Raw genomic sequence first — 17,984 nt, 5'->3', positions numbered from 1 at the left:
TCCTGGGAATTGAAAATGTCTTAAGTTGCTCTCTGTAGGTCTGCTTTTGTGTGTGGGAAAAATAGTTTTTGTTTATTATTCCTCTTAGCTCATTTTTTGTTTCTAACCTTGTAAAACTAGACTTCTTAATTTGGGGGTCAGCTTGGGTTTGAGGGACGTCAGTCTTCAGACTCCCTGAAACAATATGCAACATCATACATGCACGTGCATTATTCTGTGGACGAGGTCAGATTCTGAGATGGATCCGTAACCCCCTAAAAGTTAGAGATCTACTGGTGTTGATACGTAGTCATGTTACATATTTGTCAGAATAGCTTCAATTATTGTTTTAAATTGTGTTCGAACTTGGCACTGGTGTTGCTTCTGAACTCTGAGATGAAGAATGCTTCAAGAAATACCAGGCTTGAAGCAGAAATTCAGCCGAGGAAACTAATGCAGGGCCACAGCCTGCCTGGGCTCTAGAATCCTCTTGGTAAAACATATTTCATTTGGATTTTCAAGTGTGCAAAGAAGAGTTTTTAATTTGAGGTTCAGCAGTTAGCTTTATAACGGTATTTCTCAAGGTAAGAACCTGGGGTGCTTGTTAAAGATAAAGATTTCTGTGCCTGACACCTAGAGTAGAGATCCTGGTTTAGATCTTGAATGGAGCCAAAGAATTTCCTTTTTAATAAGCATGCCTAGTGAGCTTTTTACATACTCGGATTTGAGACCCCTCTAATTATATGTGGGAGTTTTCTTGGAGAAGAGTCATAATTTTTGTTAAATTTGCAAAGGAATCCGTGACCTAAAACAAGGTAGAGAAACACTGGTGTAAGGGAAAACCACTTTTATTGGTAACCCTGAGGCTTCAATATAGGAATCCTCTCAGATTATTCTTTCTTTATCTTAGCTTCATGCTACACTGTGTTTTTCCTCCCTCAACTTCTTATTGTTTCTCTTCCATTGAAACCTTTTCATCGTGCCTAGTGAAACAGTGTCATGGAACAAACTACTCTACAGTCTTAAGATAGTCACATGTTTTCTTGATTTAACTAAACCCTGCTCTCACCTGCTTAGCTGATATCTTTAAATTTTTCCTTCATGACCATTCAGTCTGTTAATTAGGAAATTAACTTGGTAGCTTTAACAGAGTCCAAGTGGTTTGAACAAGAAAGACAGTTTATTTCTTTCTTATATAAAAGTCTGAGTTGGTAGGTGGCTGGCAGTGATGAGGGTGGGTAGGAGTAGGCAGCCCTGGTCCGTTAGGTCTTCTGGAGCCCCAGGTTCCACTCGTCTTTTTGTTCCACCACCCCCTAGGGGATGTTGTCCTCCCTGTGGTGGAAGCTGGCTCACTCTCATACTGTACATTCTGAAAGGCTACTGGAAGGAGAAACAAGCTGGAGGGCAAGCAATTCCCTTTTAAAGATGTGACCTGGAAGTTGCATACATCTCTTGTTTTCAGATCCCATTTGCTATAATTTAGTGACGTGGGCACACTTGCCTGCAAGGAGGCTGGGAAATGTCTCTAGGTGGGTGGCTTTGTGGCCAGCTGAGACTTCAAACCTCTGTCAAGTAGAAGGGGGAGACTGGATGTTGGAAGCAGTTAGCAGTCTGCTAAATTGGCCTGCTTAAGTTTTCTGCTGATTGAGTCAGTTTTAGAAAATTTTTAAACAAAAATTGTTCTTTGGGAAATTTTATTTTTATTGACATACAGTTTTAAGATGTTTTATCTGTTCTAGGCCCTTTCTTGTTTCTGTTTTTGGTTTGTTGGTATTTTTTCTTTTGTGACTGGCCAGTGGCTTGTATATTTCATTATTTAGAGAGTCAGCTCTGCCTTTGTTAGCTGTTTTTGTTTGCTTGTCTTCTTATTCATTAGTTTCTTCCTTTATTATTTCTTCCTTATGGCTTACTTGTTAATTATTTTTCTTCTTTAGTTGAATGTTTGATATTTTCATTCTTTTTAAAAATTTTACTTGAAAGTATTTAGGGATATAAATTTAATCTTCTTAAAGCTTTGACAGCAGCCCATGCATTTTTAATCTATAATACTCTCATTTTTTAATTCACTAGCAATTGTAATTTAAAGTTCTCTCTTTGACTTAATAGCTACTCAGGAGAGTCTATTTTAATTTCAAGGTGATAGGGTTTTTTCCCCTCCCTTCAGACTTCCATTTACATTTGTAATTCTGTTGCATCATGCTTGGAGAATGTAGTGTATTCAGTTTCTTCTTTTTGATTGAGATTTTCTTTGTGGTCAGTGGTCTTTATGGTGTATGATTAATTTTAGCAAATGGTCCATAAATGCTTGAAAATAACTTTTGAGTATAAATTTCATTATACTCATATCTATTGAATTTCTATCTCTACTGTTCTTTGAATTTATAACAGCTTTGCTTTATAGAAGCTAGTGGTTTTTCAGAAGTTAGTGGTTAATTACTGCAAGTATCATTTCAGATGAGCTTCTGATTGGCACAAGGTGTAAGATTAGATTAAGTTCTGCTATGTTTGTTGAGCAGAAACTACTGACTCTTGTGGGAAGTAAGGTGCTCATTCAGGTCAGGAGCAGATTCAGCGTGTGTAAGCATAACACAGTCTCCAGTTGAGGGGCCATGCAACTGCTGGTAACACTTTTTGCACAATGTAGGGTTTCTGAAAAACTCAAAATTTGCTATGTCACTGCCCTTTTATATCTGAGGCTAGTGTTACCACTCTGGAAGAATTTATATTAACATTCTGTACCATTTGGTGTAAGGAGCTATCATTCATCAGGCACCCCTGATTCTTGAGCCAGACTCTGCACCAGCAAGGCCACATCCTCATGTAAGAAGGGGGAAGTGGAGGGGAAATGGTGCCTAGATGTCCCTGATGGCTTAGTGGATGGTCATGTATCTAGCATCATGGCTCATATGTTTGTGTTTTTTGATTGACTACCAATCAATTAACTCATATTTGTAGATAAATATTCTCTTATTTTTTATTATTTGTACCTTTTCTGTTTCCTCATAAACTTATGGCCTTTCTCTGTTAATCATATTCATTGTCTTTGTTTCTTTTTATCATATTCTAATATGAGTGCTATTTTTCTTCTTTCCACCTACTTTGATGGATCCTACTATATGTTGTCATACCAAACCATGTGTTTAAACTGCAGTGCTGATCCCAAATTTAGGTGTCTCCATTTTCTCTTTATTATTATGAACCTTGGCTCGAATATCTTGGAATGTATCCTGCAGTGATGATCTATTTTATTTTATTTTATTTGTAGTGAGAGCTTTATTTTTTTTTCATGCACAAAGATATTTATTACATCATTTTTAAAAATTGAGATATAATTGACATATAACATTATATTAGTTTCAGGTATACAACATAATGATTCAGTATATGTATACATTGCAAAGTGATCACCACAATAAGTCTAGTTAACATCCAACACCACACATAGTTACAAATTTTGTTTCTCATGATAAGAACTTTTCTACTCTCTTAGCAACTTTCACATATGCGACACAGTGTTATTAACTATAGTCACCATTGCTGTACATGACATCCCCATGACTTATTTATTTTGTAATTGTAAGTTTGTGCCTTTTGATCCCCTTCACCCATTAAGTGCCCCCGCCACCTCTGGTAGCGACCAAACTGTTCTCTGTACCTGTGTTTGGATTTTTTTTTTTTAGATTCCACATATAAGTGAAATCATACCATATTTGTCTTTGCCTGGCTTATTTCACTTAGCATAATGCCTTCAAGGCCCATCCATCTTGTCACACATGCCAGGATTTCCTTCTTTTTTTTTTTTTGGTGAGGAGATCAGCCCTAGTGCTAACATCTGCCAATCCTCTTTTTTTGCTGAGGAAGACTGGCCTTGGGCTAACATCCGTGCCCATCTTCCTCCACTTTATATGGGATGCTGCCACAGCATGGCTTGCCAAGCAGTGCGTCGGTGCACGGCCGGGATCCAAACCAGCGAACCCCGGGCTGCCGCAGAGGAGCACGTGCACTTAACCATTTGCGCCACTGGGCCTGCCAGGATTTCCTTCTTTTTATGGCTGAATAATGTTGCATTGTATATGTATATGTACCACATTTTCTTTTTTTTTTTTTTTAGTTATTTTCTTCTTTTTCTTTTTAATTGAGGTAACATTGGTTTATAACATTATATAAATTTCAGGTATGCATCATTATATTTCAACTTCTGTATAGACTATATCATGTTCATCACCAAGAGTCTAGTTTCCGTGTGTCACCATACAAATGTCTCACTTTAGCCCATTCACTCTCCCCCCATTTCTCCTTCCCCTCTGGTAACCACCAATCTGTTCTCTCTCTGTGTTTCTTTGTTGTTGTTGTTGTTTATCTTTGACATATGAGTGAAATCATGGTATTTGTCTTTCTCCATCAGATGTTGTCACAAATGGCAAGATTTCATCTTTTTTATAGCTTAGTAGTATTCCATTGTATATATACACCATATCTTCCTTATCCATTCATCCCTCAATGGGCACTTAGGTTGTTTCCAAGTCTTGGCTATTGTAAATAATGCTGCAGTGAGCGCAGAGGTGCATGTATCTTTTCAAATTAGTGTTTTTGTGTTCTTTGGATAAATACCTATAAGTAGAATAGCTGGATCATATGGTAGTTCTGTTTTTAATTTTTTGAGGAATTTCCATACTGTTTTCCATAGTGGCTGTACCAGTTTGCATTCCCATCAGCCATATATGAAGGTTCCCTTTTCTCCACGTCCTCTCCAATACTTGTTATTTCTTGTTAATTAGAGTCATTCTGACAGGTGTGAGGTGATATGTCATTGTAATTTTGATTTGCATTTCCCTAATAATTAGTGATGTTGAACATCTTTTCATGTGCCTGTTGGCCATCTATATATCTTCTTTGGAAAAATGTCTGTTCATATCTTCTGCCCAATTTTTGATTGGCTTGTTTATTTTTTTGCTGTTGAGTTGTATGAGTTCTTTATATATTTTGGAGATTAACCCCGTGTTGGATATATGATTTGCAAATATTTTGTCCCAGTTGATGGGTTGTCTTTTCGTTTTGCTGATGGTTTCCTTTGCTGTGCAGAAGCTTTTTAATCTGATGTAGTCCCATTTGTTTATTTTTTATTTTGTTTCCCTTGCCCAAGTAGACGTAGTATTTGAAAAGATACTGCTAAGACCAAAGCCGAAGAGTGTACTGCCTGTGTTTTCTTCTAAGAGTTTTATGGTTTCAGATCTTACATTCAGCTTTTTAACCCATTTTGAGTTAATTTTTGTGTATGATGTAAGATAATGGTCTACTTTCATTCTTTTGCATGTCCAGTTTTCCCAGCATCATTTATTGAAGAGACTTTCCTTTCTCCATTGTATGTTCTTGGCTCCTTTGTTAAAGATTAGCTGTCCATAGATGTATGGTTTTATTTTGGGGCTCTCAGTTCTCTTCCATTGATCTGTGTGTCTGTTTTTCTGCCAGTACCATGATGTTTTGATTACTATAGCTTTGTAGTATAATTTGAATTCAGGGAGTGTGATACCTCCAACTTTGTTCTTTTTTTTCAGGATTGATTTGGGTATTCAGGGTCTTTTGTTGTTCCCTGTAGATTTTAGGATTCTTTGTTCTATTTCCATGAAGCATGTCATTGGGATTCTGATTGGGATTGCACTGAATTTGTAGATTGCTTTAGGAAATATGGACATTTTAACTATCTTTATTCTTCCTGTCCATGAGCATGGAATATCTTTCCATTTCTTTATGTCTTCTTCAATTTCTTTCAATAATGTGTCATACTTTTCAGTGTGTAGGTCTTTCACTTCCTTGGTTAAATTTATTCCTAGGTATTTTATTGTTTTTCTTTTTGTGATTGTAAATGGGATTGTATTCTTGACTTCTCTTTCTGCTAGTTTGTTATTAGTGTCCAGAAACGCAACTGATTTTTGTATGTCGATTTTGTATCCTACAACTTTACTGTATTTGTTGATTATTTCTAATAGTTTTTTGGTGGATTCTTTAGGGTTTTATGTATATAGAATCATGTCATCTGCAAATAGTGACAGTTTCACTTCTTCCTTTCCAATTTGATCCCTATTGGGAAATCCAATTTGAATTTCCCATTTCTTTTTCTTGCCTAATTGCTCTGGCTAAAACTTCCAGTACAATGTTGAATAAGAGTGGTGGAGTGGGCATCCTTGTCTTGTTCCTGTTCTCAGAGGAATGGCTTTCAGTTTTTGTACATTGAGTATGATGTTAGCTGTGGGTTTGTCATATATGGCCTCTATTATGTTGAGGTACTTTCCTTCTATACCCATTTTTTTAGTGTTTTTATCATAAATAGATGTTGAATCTTGTCAAATGCTCTCTGTGCGTCTATTGAGATGATCATGTGATTTTTTATTTTTCATTTTGTTAATGTGGTGTATCACATTGATTGATTTGCGGATATTGAACCATGCCTGTGTCTCTGGACTAAATCCCATGTGATCGTGGTGTATGCTCCTTTTAATGTATTGTTGTATTCGATTTGCTAATATTTTGTTGAGCATTTTTGCATCTATGTTCATCAGTGATGTTGGCCTATAATTTTCCGTTTTCGTGTTCTTCTTGTCTGGTTTTGGTATCAGGGTAATATTGGCCTCGTAAAATGAGTTAGGAAGCATCCTGTCCTCTTCAATTTTTCAGAATAGTTTGAGAAGGCTAGGAATTAAATCTTCTTTGAATGTTTGGTAGAATTCACCAGAGAAGCCATCTGGTCCTGGACTTTTGCTTTTGGGGAGATTTTTGATTTCTGTTGCAATCTCTTTGCTTGTGATCGGTCTATTCATATTCTCTGTTTTTTCTTGATTCAGTTTTGGGAGGTTGTATGATTCTAAGAATTTATCCATTTCTTGTAGATTATCTGGTTTGTTGGCGTATGGCTTTTCATAGTATTCTCTTATAATCCTTTGTATTTCTGTGGTGTCTATTGTAATTTCTTCTCTTTCATTTCTGATTGTGTTTATTTGAGTCATCTCTCTTTTTTTCTTAGGGAATCTGGCTAAGGGTTTGTCAATTTTGTTCATCTTTTCAAAGAACAAGCTCTTAGTTTCATTGATACTTTCTATTGTTTTTTTAGTCTCTATTTCATTTATTTCTGCTCTGATTTTTATTATTTCCTTCCTTCTACTGACTTTGGATTTTATTTGTTTTTTTTTTCTAGTTCTTTTAGGTATAGGGTAAGTTTGTTTATTTGAGATTTTTCTTGTTTGTTGAGGTAGGCCTGTATTGCTATATGTTTCCCTCTTAGTACTGCTTTTGCTGCATCCTATAGGTTTTGGTATGTTGTGTTTTCATTTTCATTTGTCTCTTAAGTATTTTCTGACTTCTCCATTGATACAGCAGTTGTTCAGTAGCATGTTGTTTAGTCTCCACATATTTGTGACTTTCCAAGTTTTTTTCTTGTAGTCGATTTCTAGATTCATAGCATTGTGGTCGGAAAAGATGCTTGATATGATTTCAATCTTCTTAAATTTATTGAGGCTTGCTTTGTTTCCCACCATATGGTCTGTCTTTGAGAATGTTCCATATGCACTTGAGAAGAATATGTATTCTGCTGTTTTTGGATGGAATGTTCTATATATATCTATTAAGTCCATCTAGTCTAGTGTTTCATTTAAGACCTGTGTTTGCTTGTTGGCTTTCTGTCTGGATGATCTCTCCATTCACGTAAATGGAGTGTTAAGGTCTCCTGCTATTATGGTATTGCTGTCAATTTCTCCCTTTAGGTCTGTTAATATTTTCTTTATATACTTTAGTGCTCCTGTATTAGGTGCATATATATTAATAAGTGTTATGTCTTCTTGGTGGAATGTCCCTTTTGTCATTATATAATGACCATCTCTCTCTCATTATCTTTTTTATCTTGAAGTCTGCTTTGTCTGATATAAGTATGGCTACACCCGCTTTCTTTTGCTTGCCATTTGCCTGGAGTATCATATTCCATCCCTTCACTCTGAGCCTATGTTTGTCTTTAGAGCTGAGATGTGTTTCCTGGAGAAAGCATATTGTTGGGTCTTGTTTTTTAATCCATCCAGCCTCTTTTTGTCTCTTGATTGGTGAATTCAATCCGTTTACATTTAGGGTGATTATTGATATATGAGGGCTTAATGCTGCCATTTTATCTTTTGTTTCCCATTTGTTGTATATTTCCATTGTTTCTTTTCCCTTGTATTTCTGTCTGCCATTTCAGTTTGATGGTTTTCTGTGATTGTTTTCTCAGTTTTCTGTTCATTTATGATTTGTGACTCTGCTCTGATTTTTTTGTTTTGTGGTTACAAAACAAAGGTGACCACAGGAGCTTTGTATAAAAAACCACATAGATGAGACAGTCCGTTTTCTGATACCCTGTTATTTCCATTAGCCTATGCAGGTTCCATCCTCTTCCTCTTCTGTGTTTTTTTGGTCAGAAATTATTCTTTTTTGTGTTGTGAGTTTATGACCAAATTGTATTGGTTATAGTTGTTTTTGATGCTTTCTTTCCCTTTATTCTTTATTTTGTAATTGCTTGCAAACCTATTCTTTTTTTTATAATTAATATCCAGCATTTTATTTTGCCATTTTTTACTAGCTCACATTTTTTGTGTGTGTGAGGAAGATCAGCCCTGAGCTAACATCTGATGCCAATCCTCCTCTTTTTTTTTTCTTTTTGTTTGCTGAGGAAGATTGGCCCTGAGCTAACATCCGTGCCCATCTTCCTCCACTTATATGGGACACCGCCACAGCATGGCTTGATAAGTAGTGCGTCGATGCACACCCGGGATCCAAACCTGCGAACCCTAGGCCACCAAAGTGGAACACGCGCACTTAACCACTTGCGCCACCGGGCCAGCCCGCCTATTCTGATATAGAGCTGCAATTTTCTGATTTTGTCTATCTGTTTATCTCCTTGCTCAAAGCTTTGTAAACCTTTGCCTTTTTGTTTCAGGTAGGAGGGTTCCCTTCATCATTTCTTGTAAGGCAGGTCTAGTGGCGATGAACTCCCTCAGCTTTTGTTTGTCTGGGAAAGTTTTTATTTCTCTGTCAAATCTGAAGGATAATTTCACTGGATAGAGTATTCTTGGCTGGTAGTGTTTGTCTTTCAGTGTTTTGAATATATCATTTCACTCTTTCCTAGCCTGTAAGGTCTCTCCTGAGAAATCTGCTGAAAGCCTGAAGGGGGTTCCTTTGTAGATTATTTTCTTCTCTCTTGCTTCCCTTAATATTTTTTCTTTGTCATTGACTTTTGGAAGTTTTAATATTATATGCTTTGGAGAAAGTCTTTTTGCATTGATGTAATTAGAAGTTCTTTTAGCTTCAGGCGCTTGCATGTCCAGTTACTTCCCCAGGTTTGGGAAGTTCTCAGGTATTATTCCTTTGGATAAGCTCTCTGCTCCTTTCTCCCTCCCTTCTCCTTCTGGGATACTTATAATCCTTATGTTACTTTTCCTAATTGAATCATATATTTGTGAAAGCATGTTTTCATTTTTAAAAAATCTAAGTTCTCTCTCCTCCTCCACCTTGATCATTTCTAGGTTTCTATCTTCGAGCTCACTGATTCTCTCCTTCATTAGGTCTGCTCTATTTTTTATGCTTTCTACATTATTTTTTATCTCATTAATTGTGTTTTTCATATCCAGAATTTTTGTTTGGTTTGTTTTCTTTTCTTTTGTTTTTTTAGAGCTTCAATCTTTTTGCTGAAATACAAGAGGTACTTCTGTTCATTAATTTTATTCCTGAGCTCAATGAACTGTCTTTCTGAGTTTTCTTGTAACTCCTTGAGTTTCTTTATGACAGCTATTTTGGATTCTCTGTCAGTCATATTGTAATCGTCTGTGACTTCAAGTTTGGTTTCTAGAGAACTGTCATTCTCCTTCTGTTTTGTCCTTCTGTTCTCCTTCTGTTGTGTTACTGTAGTTCTTCATGGTGTTTGATGAACTGATCCTCTGCTGATGCAGTGGTAGTAACCACTTTTCTTATTTGGGTACAGCTTTTGTTACTTTGGTTCTGAGCTGCTTCTGGTTGTAGTTGAGAGCCTGCACTTTCCGCCCTCCACTACCTCTGCCAGAGGCGTCATCTATGCCCTCCTTGTGCTGCTTGTACCTCTAAGGTTGCTGGTGGCTTGCTACTTCTGATATCACTGCAGTCTCAGGTGTTGCTACCAGGGTCACCAGGCTGTGAGCACTTCTGCTGCTTCTGGGGTCTCCTGTGTCTTGTATTCTCTCACTTGCTCTCCGCGGTCCCAGGTGCTGCTGCTCTGTGCACCATGTATGCTGCTATTTCTGAGTTATGTGAAGGTGTTGGCAGTACTGCTGCCAGGGGTGCTGGGTTCATAGGTGTCGCTGTTGCTTTCGGGGGCCTGGGTTCTTGTATGCAGCCCCTGCTGCAAGTAGAGCCAGTGTCGGGGCTACCACCACTGGGGGCTGAGTGTCAGGTTCTGCTTTGGTTCCTGAAGCCTCAGGTCTCAAGTGCCACCTGCCACTGCGGGGGGAGGAATAGGGGCTTAGCCACAAGTGTTGTTGCTGACCCTGCAGTCTCTCATCACTGGCACCTGCCGATATACTTTTTGAGACCTGAGATCAGGACACCCTGTTGCTGCCAGGGAAATTTACACCTTGGATGTAGTCCTCACTGCTGAAAAGACAGATGCCACTGCCAGGGGAAGGAGAGAGGGCTGGGTCACCAGCTCTGCTGTGTCCCAGAGCCTCAGGATGTGTGCGCCACCTGCCACTGCTGGGGGTGGGGAGCAGGGACCAAGCCACGAGTGCTGTGTTTGCCCTTGTAGCCTTGGTCACTGGTGTGCACAGCAGTTTGAGGATCTGCATTTTGGATCACTTCCAACTGGGGGAGAGGGAAGGGTCTGCTCCCCTAGTTCCACTGCCTCCAGGAGGTCCAGTCTACCCACCTTGAGATGTGTAGATGCATGGATCACTCAGACGTTCTGATGTGCTGTGCAGGGAGTCCTTTGTTGGTCACTGGATGTCTCGCTCTGCCATGATGCTCTATTCTATTCTTTTTGTTGCAATTGTAAATAGGGTTGTTATCGTGATTTCTCTGTCTGCTAGTTTGTTATTAGTATATAGAAAGACAACTGATTTTTGTATGTTGATTTTGTACCCTGCAATTTTACTATATTCATTTATTATTTCCAATAGTTTTTTGGTGGATTCTTTACAGTTTTCTATATATAAAATCAAGTCAACTGCAAATAGTTTTACTTCTTCTTTTCCGATTTGGATCCTTTTTATTTCATTTTATTGCCTAATTACTCTGATTAGGACTTCCAATACTATGTTCAATAAGAGTGGTGACAGTGGGAGTCCTTGTCTTGTTCCCTTTCTTAAAGGGATAGCTTTCAATTTTTCACTGTTGAGTATGATGTTGGCTGTGGGTTTGTCATATTTGGCCTTTATTATGTTGAGATACTTTCCTTCTGTACGCATTTTGTTTAGAGTTTTTATCATAAATGGATACTGAATCTTGTTGAATGCTTTCTCTGCATTTGTTGAGACGATGAGGTGGTTTTTATTCTTCATTTTGTTAATGTGGTGTATCATGATGATTGATTTGCAGATGTCGAACCATCCCTGTATCCCTGGAATAAGTTCCACTTGATCGTGGGGTATAATCTTTTTAATGTATTATTATATTCAATTTGCTAATATTTTGTTGAGAATTTTTGCATCTGTGTTCATCAGCGATATTGGCTTGTAATTTTCTTTTTTTGTGTTCTTGTCTGATTTTAGTATCAGGGTGATGTTGGCCTCATAAAATGAGTTAGGAAGCGTCCCCTCCTCTTCAGTTTTTTGGAAGAGTTTAAGAAGGATTGGTATTCATTCTTCTATATACGTTTGGTAGAATTCACCAGTGCAGCCATCTGGGTCCTGGACTTTTGTTTGTTTGGATATTTTATTTTATTTTATTTTATTTTATTTTATTTTATTTGCTGAGGAAGATTCACCCTGAGCATCTGTGCCAGTCTTCCTCTATTTTGTACATGGGCCGCAGCCACAACATGGCTGCCAACGAGTGGTGTAGATCCGCACCTGGGAACTGAACCCTGGCTGCCAAAGCGGAGCATGCCAAACTTAACCACTAGGCCACTGGATTGGCCTCTGTTTGGAGATTTTTGATTACTGATTCAATCTCCTTACTAGTAATTGGTCTGTTAGATTTTCTATTTTTTCATAATTCAGTCTTGTTAGGTTGTCTGTTTCTAGGAATTTATCCATTTCTTCTGGGTTGTCCAGTTTCTTCGCATGATCTATTTTAGATCAGTGTGTCTTAAACTTTAATGTGTGCATATGAATCAATTAGGCATCTTATTAAAAGGTTGATTCTCATTCGGTAGGTTCTAGAGTTAGGCTTGAGATTTTGTATTTCTCACAAGCTCTCAGTGATGTTGATGCTGCTGAACTGCAGACTACACTTTTGAATAAAAGCTCTTGGATGTGGATTCTTAATGAAGGCAAATTGTCCATATAAGGCAGACACGGATTTGGCATAATTCAGCATAGATTCTTTGGGGCCCCAAAGGCCGTACTGGGTGGTGAGAGTGTCAAACTGCATGGGAAACTGTCATTAAAAGATAGAATTTCACAAGATCTGGAAAGCTCAGTTCTTACTGTGCCGCTGCCCTTTTATATGTTTTGCATTATCATTCTGCAACTATGCGCTTGTTAAGAGAATGTTGACAAACATCAGGCTCTTTTTGTTTTTGAACCAAGCTCAGCATCGTCAAGGCCATATCCTTCACCAAAGGTAGAAAAGCAGAATCAGTGCCCAGGGGTACCTGAACAAGTTCTCTGCCACCCTGTTTCTCCACAGTATAAAACCTCTATTAGGCATATAACTTTTTTCTTTGTAAAAGGACTACTGCTTCGTGCTTTGTGCGTTCGTTGAATTCTGCTTTCTCTCATATTATCATTGTTATCCCTACTTCCTTTTTGTTTGAGTTTGCCTGATATAGCAAGGATAGAAAAAGATCTATTTGAATATGAGATTGAGGGAGGCATGTCAAGGTTTCTAATATCTGTGAAGTTTGGAAGTTGTGTTCTCTTTACATGAAGCTGAGGTCTCTGAACGTTTTATAAATTGACTCCTCACAGGAAAGACGGGAAAAAGAGAGTCTTAGAATATTTCATTGTTCGATGAGTAGTGATTGTGGCAAAGAAAGATTGAATTATTTTCTCCCACGTCACATAGCAAGTTGATTTAGTGGAAAAGGTGTGGGCATTGGAATTAGACTGATTTGGAGTCATGTATGGCCTTGGGCAAACAGTTTAATTTTTCTAAGCCTCAAATTCCTCAGCTATAGAATGGGGATATAATTCCCATTGAGTTGATGTGAAGATCAAATAGGAAATATTTTAAAAGCTCCTTGTACAATGTCTGGCCTGCTAGCTGTGACTACATTTAATGGTATTAAAATCTCAGGATCTTCAGGAGTAAGAATCCTTGTCCCTCACTGATCTTGGAGGTTAATCTTGTGTTCTTTAGGGAGATCATGCTCACTTGTAGTGTCAGGATTCCAGCTTGGTGAGTCTGAGATTTCCAAGGCAGGATTGGTTGTCATGGCTTATTTCTCTTTCTCAGATATGTCTCTGTAGATCTCCACTCTCTCCAGAGAGGGGAACCCAGGGGAAGAGATTATGGCTGCTGTGGTTTTTTCAATTGGACCTCTGGTAAGTTGGGGTTTCCTCTGGTTCTGACCTCTTGTCTTGGGTTGAGAGCATGTTTACTTTTCCTGAAGTCTTGTGACTTCTCTATCTCACCCACACCCCTTCTGGTAACTGAATCCAATTGTTTGATCCATGAAAATTGGGTTTATCATCATAAAGTTTGTAATCTATAGGAAGATTCACTATACATATTGAACCAAATATCAAGACACATGATCTTTCAAAAAGTGTCTGGGCTATCTTTAGATATGATAAGCAGTCTGGGAAATTTACTTACCATGTTAAATTTGTATTGTTCCCAGGATATCAGTTATTTATGGGATAGTAGAATGGAATATTTTCCAATTGGAAAATTTTGTTTAGGAAATTTTGGGAAAAAATATACGTACACACACACACACCCTTAATTCATAGGGACCATTCCCCTTGTACCCACTCTCAGTGATCTCCTCTTTTCTACCCATTAAGAAGTGATCAAGCTTAATAGATGACATGGAGAGAAAGAAGATGTTTAAGACACAGTGCTTGGCTGTAGGGAGCTTACAGTCTCGTTGAGGTAAGGCATACAAAGAAATAGTTACATGATTTATTTAGGTGAATGGTAGTTGCTGAGCAGTATGATAAGGATGATGAGTGCTATGTAAGGAAAGAAATGGGACATTAGTATGGGCTAAATTGGTAACGGAAAGCTCATGAGGATAGTTAGATGTAAGCTGGTACCCAATTAGCAAGTGGGATTTAAATTGTCATTAAGTATTTATGAGGGTTCTTCAGGTGAGAAGGGAGTTATGGGCAAGGCTCTGAGGCAGAGAACAGTGGGTGAGCTAGTGATTCAAGATGGAAATTTATGAAAGATAGGACTGGAAATGAGATATTTAAGTTGAATCTTTTAATGTTCCCCTGAAGACATTAAAGTGTTTATATGTATGTGTGTGTCTGTTTGGGTATATTTGAGATGGGTATTAATGTGATAAAAGCTGTGTTTTAGCAGTGACTTTTTGAAATAAGAGATTCAGAAGAAAGGTAATACCAACAAATATAATTTTTTATAGTAATGATCCATAAAAACCTGTAGTAGTGATCTTTTATTCTTTGTAGCCAGAATAAAGAACATGTAAACGTCCTTAAAACATACCCTTGAAAAGATAAATAAAGACCAAAATGTTGCATTTGATCAGTAGACCCAAAGTATTTGTCTAGTATTGGCCTGATCAAACCCATTCTTCACATCATTGTTAATTTTCTGGAAGCTGAACTTTTGTATTTTTTTAAGGAAAAACTTGGGAGAGGAGAGCTAAGATAACATTTTTCTCAATGAAATTTAAGTAAATAGTTTTATTACCTATAATTTTTAAAAATGGCACAAAATCTAAAATTGATAAGTACTGCTAGGAGATATAGTAAAATTTCATTTCATTTATAGAATCAGGCCCTCGTGGAGATACAGCTTCTAAGGTTTGGAAGAAAACAGTGTTATGAGAGGTCCCTGAAATATTTCCTGAATGGCTACTGAGAAATGTCCCTCCACCCCAAACACTAATGATTTTTCAACTGTAGAAAACAGATGATGTTAGTAGGTTTTAAATATTATTCTTGAGCAAGACAGATAATTTCTGAGAAATAGATTTCATCCCCATATGAAAAAGGAGAATTATGTACCATCTGAAGGTCCCTTATTATAAGTTTATTTTTGTTTTGATAGGTTCCTTGTTAAAAGCCTCTTTTAAAAACTATGCAGTTATATCTTGCTCAGGCTTGTGTGTGTTATTGTCTCACACAGGTGAAAGAAGATTATGACTGGATGTTACTGTGGGACCTTAATTTCATCCCTAGATAAAACAGTAAAAGAGGTCGTCCCATATACACCACGCCCACAGTGGGTGGTGTCCCTGTTGAGGCTCTGCTGTAGGTCATAGGCAGCCCATCACTGTGATCTTGTCCTGTATCCCCTCAGAGTCCTGAAGTTTCCCAGCCGGATGAAGATCTTCGCCTTCAGGCAGAAGAACCAGAACTGGTAAAGGTAATACTTAGCATTTTATGTAAGGGGAATAAAGCGAAAGCGCCTCTTTTACTGCTCCTAGTTCTTAATGTTCCCAGTTCATTGCAGCTTCACAGTGAATACTATCTTGCTTAATAGGTGTTGTAACCCCAGGTATGGTGACATCAGTTTGACAGATGTCATTTCTCTCAGTTGTGGCAGCCCTAATTTGGCAGATGGTCACACCATAATTGCTAATAATAAAGTATCCTGTGTCACACAGTCTGATTCTTGCTTCACGATGTAAGACCCAATACCATGAAAAATATCAAAAATACGTGAACATTGGTGGAAATATTCTTAAGATGAGTTTAAATTGCTTTAAATTTTTTCATTTCCTTACACTTATTAAGCTTACTTTCTTATTTGTGAGTACACAATCCACCTGATTTTTCCAGAAAAAATCAAAATCAGAAATGTATGAATTGTGTTAAGAAAAATTATCCAAAACTTAGAAATAAGGCAAATGGTAAATGTCTGCACTTTAAGTGTCGTGTTAGACCATTGTCTAACCAGCCTAAGGGCCACGTGACGTAGCAGGGAAGGTTACGTTGTCTGACTTACTATTTACTATGGATTAATATTCAGACCCTTTAAGCTAGATGTTAACTTGTAGAGAAGATGGAAAAGTTGCAAATTATTTCTTCCTGGGAGAAAAGATAATCCCAAAAGTTATGGTTTTATTGTCCTGTAGGACATTTACCAGATTTCTCTCTAATTTTGCAATCTTATTGCTGCATTCTTTTTTCCACTATCTATATATGTTTCTTTTATCTCCCTTGAACCAGCTTTGTCAAGATGCTAATCTCTCGTTAATCACTTACATAAATCTTTGATATGTATCGATTATATTTTTAGGAGATTTATGTTTTTTAAAAAAATTTTTCTTGTGTGTTTGTGAAGAAGACCAGCCCTGAGCTAACATCCGATGCCAATCCTCCTCTTTTTTTTGCTAAGGAAGACTGGCCTTGGGCTAACGTCTGTGCCCATCTTCCTCTACTTTATATGGGACGCCACCACAGCATGGCTTAACAAGCGGTGCGTCAGTGCGCGCCCGAGATCCGAACCGGCAAACCCCGGGCCACTGCAGCAGAGCGCGTGCACTTAACTGCTTGCGCCACCAGGCCAGCTCCCCCCAAAAATTTATTGTATAGGAGAAATTCAACCCCTATCTCTTATTTTTTTATAATTATGTTTTTACATTTTTGAAAATTATACTTTGAAGATTAGTTTCATTCCAAAAATGTTTTATATAAAACTGATGGGGGTTTTTTGTTTTTATGAGAAAATGCATTCTGAGATTCAGTCTTTTTTTTTTTTTTTTTGCCAGTTTAATTTTTTGTTTATTGCAGTAACATTGGTTTATAACATTGTAAAAATTTTAGGTGTACATCATTATACTTCTATTTCTGCATAGATTACATCATGTTCACCACCAAAATACTAATTACAACCCATCACCACACACATGTGCTGAATTATCCCTTTCTCCCTCCTCCCTCCCCCCTTCCCCTGTGGTAACCACCAATCCAATCTCTGTCCCTATGTGTTTGTTTATTGTTGTTATTATCTACTACTTAATGAAGGAAATCATACAGTATTTGACCTTCTCCCTCTGACTTATTTCACTTTGCATTATACCCTCAATGTCCATCCATGTTGTCACAAATGGCTGGATTTCATCGTTTCTTATGGCTGAGTAGTATTCCATTGTGTATATATACCACATCTTCTTTATTCATTCATCCCTTGATGGGCACTTAGGTTGCTTCCAAGTCTTGGCCATTGTGAATAACGCTGCAATGAACACAGGGGTGCATGTACCTTTACAAATTGGTGTTTTCAAGTTCTTTGGATAAATACCCAGCAGTGGAATAGCTGGATCATATGGTAGTTCTATCCTTGATTTTTTGAGGAGTCTCCATACTGTTTTCCATAGTGGCTGCACCAGTTTGCACTCCCACCAGCAGTGTATGAGAGTTCCCTTCTCTCCACGTCCTCTCCAACACATGTTGTTTCCTGTCTTGTTAATTACAGCCATTCTGACTGGCGTGAGGTGATATCTCATTGTAGTTTTGATTTGCATTTCCCTGATAGTTAGTGGTTTTTTTTTTTTTTTTTTTTTTAATTTTTTGTTTATTGCAGTAACATTGGTTTATAACATTGTAAAAATTTCAGGTGTACATCATTGTACTTCTATTTCTGCATGGACTACATCATGTTCACCACCAAAATACTCATTACAACCCATCACCACACACATGTACCGAATTATCCCTTTC

At 37.6% G+C, this 17,984-nt stretch overlaps 1 protein-coding gene across 1 annotated transcript in view; it reads left to right on the top strand.

Annotated features, from left to right (window-relative positions):
- Positions 1–17,984, top strand: part of ZNF624 (zinc finger protein 624) — a 47,085-nt gene that overhangs the window by 1,386 nt on the left and 27,715 nt on the right. Inside the window, exons 2-3 of the mRNA XM_004433035.3 lie at positions 13,579–13,667; positions 15,619–15,684. Coding sequence (XP_004433092.3) covers positions 13,635–13,667; positions 15,619–15,684 — 99 coding nt within the window. The 5' untranslated portion in view covers positions 13,579–13,634. The remainder of the gene's footprint in view (positions 1–13,578; positions 13,668–15,618; positions 15,685–17,984) is intronic.

The sequence above is a fragment of the Ceratotherium simum genome, chromosome 16, assembly GCF_057802395.1.
Source record: "Ceratotherium simum simum isolate JZ-2026a chromosome 16, ASM5780239v1, whole genome shotgun sequence".
NCBI classification, from domain to species: Eukaryota; Metazoa; Chordata; class Mammalia; order Perissodactyla; family Rhinocerotidae; genus Ceratotherium; species Ceratotherium simum.
Note: the sequence above shows the minus strand (reverse complement) of the source record. Positions and strands in the feature narration are given on the sequence as shown.